Source organism: Penaeus monodon, chromosome 28 (assembly GCF_015228065.2).
Source record: "Penaeus monodon isolate SGIC_2016 chromosome 28, NSTDA_Pmon_1, whole genome shotgun sequence".
Taxonomy (NCBI): Eukaryota; Metazoa; Arthropoda; class Malacostraca; order Decapoda; family Penaeidae; genus Penaeus; species Penaeus monodon.
In genome coordinates, this window is record NC_051413.1 from 34,887,828 (window position 1) to 34,888,450 (window position 623).

The following is a 623-nucleotide window of genomic DNA, read 5'->3' on the forward strand; positions in this document are numbered from 1 at the left end:
ACAGGCCACCGCGGTCTGGTTCCTACCCGGCCGGACTTTGGGAACATGTGCGGCCGGGAACTCCAGTCGCGGAGATGCCTTTGCCTTGGCTGTTTTCTTGCTCCTTCTCAGGGCCTTCGTCTGGGCTTTCTTGGCCTTCTTGCCGCGCCTGCGCCCTTTTTTGTTCCTGCCGCCCACGGACCTGTGCGGGCGGCGTCTGCGCCCTGCTCGCCTCTTGCGGCGGACGTGCGCTGTGGAAGAATGCGATGTTTGATCCGTTCAGTACCCATAAATCATTCTCCATTTATATTCACGCTTGTCTAAACAATAAGGAAGATGAAATAAGAGCAGACAATTAACCAAGTAGTTTCACACACAAAAAATAGATCGGTAACGACAACGAATTTCGAACGGCGTGACCTGGACCGCCTTTCTCGTACCTCCTACGGCCACGGCAGTCTGGTTGGCCGCGTATTTCCTGAGGTAGTCCCTGTAGGAGGGGAGGGAGGGGCGGCGGCGGGACAGCCTCCACGTCGGCCGCTGCTGACACCAGGCGGCCAGGTGACGCCCCACCTCGGATCTCACCTGCGGGAGGCCGGGGGGGAGTGAGGATGGACTTCAGCGCGTGCGGTCTCAAGGTTAGG

The 623-nt window shown here is 59.1% G+C and overlaps 1 protein-coding gene across 1 annotated transcript in view; it reads right to left on the minus strand.

Moving 5' to 3' along the window:
* Positions 1 to 623, minus strand: part of LOC119591551 — a gene marked incomplete in the record, with an annotated part of 30,710 nt that overhangs the window by 4,692 nt on the left and 25,395 nt on the right. Inside the window, 2 exon segments of the mRNA XM_037940302.1 lie at positions 27 to 230; positions 420 to 564. Coding sequence (XP_037796230.1) covers positions 27 to 230; positions 420 to 564 — 349 coding nt within the window.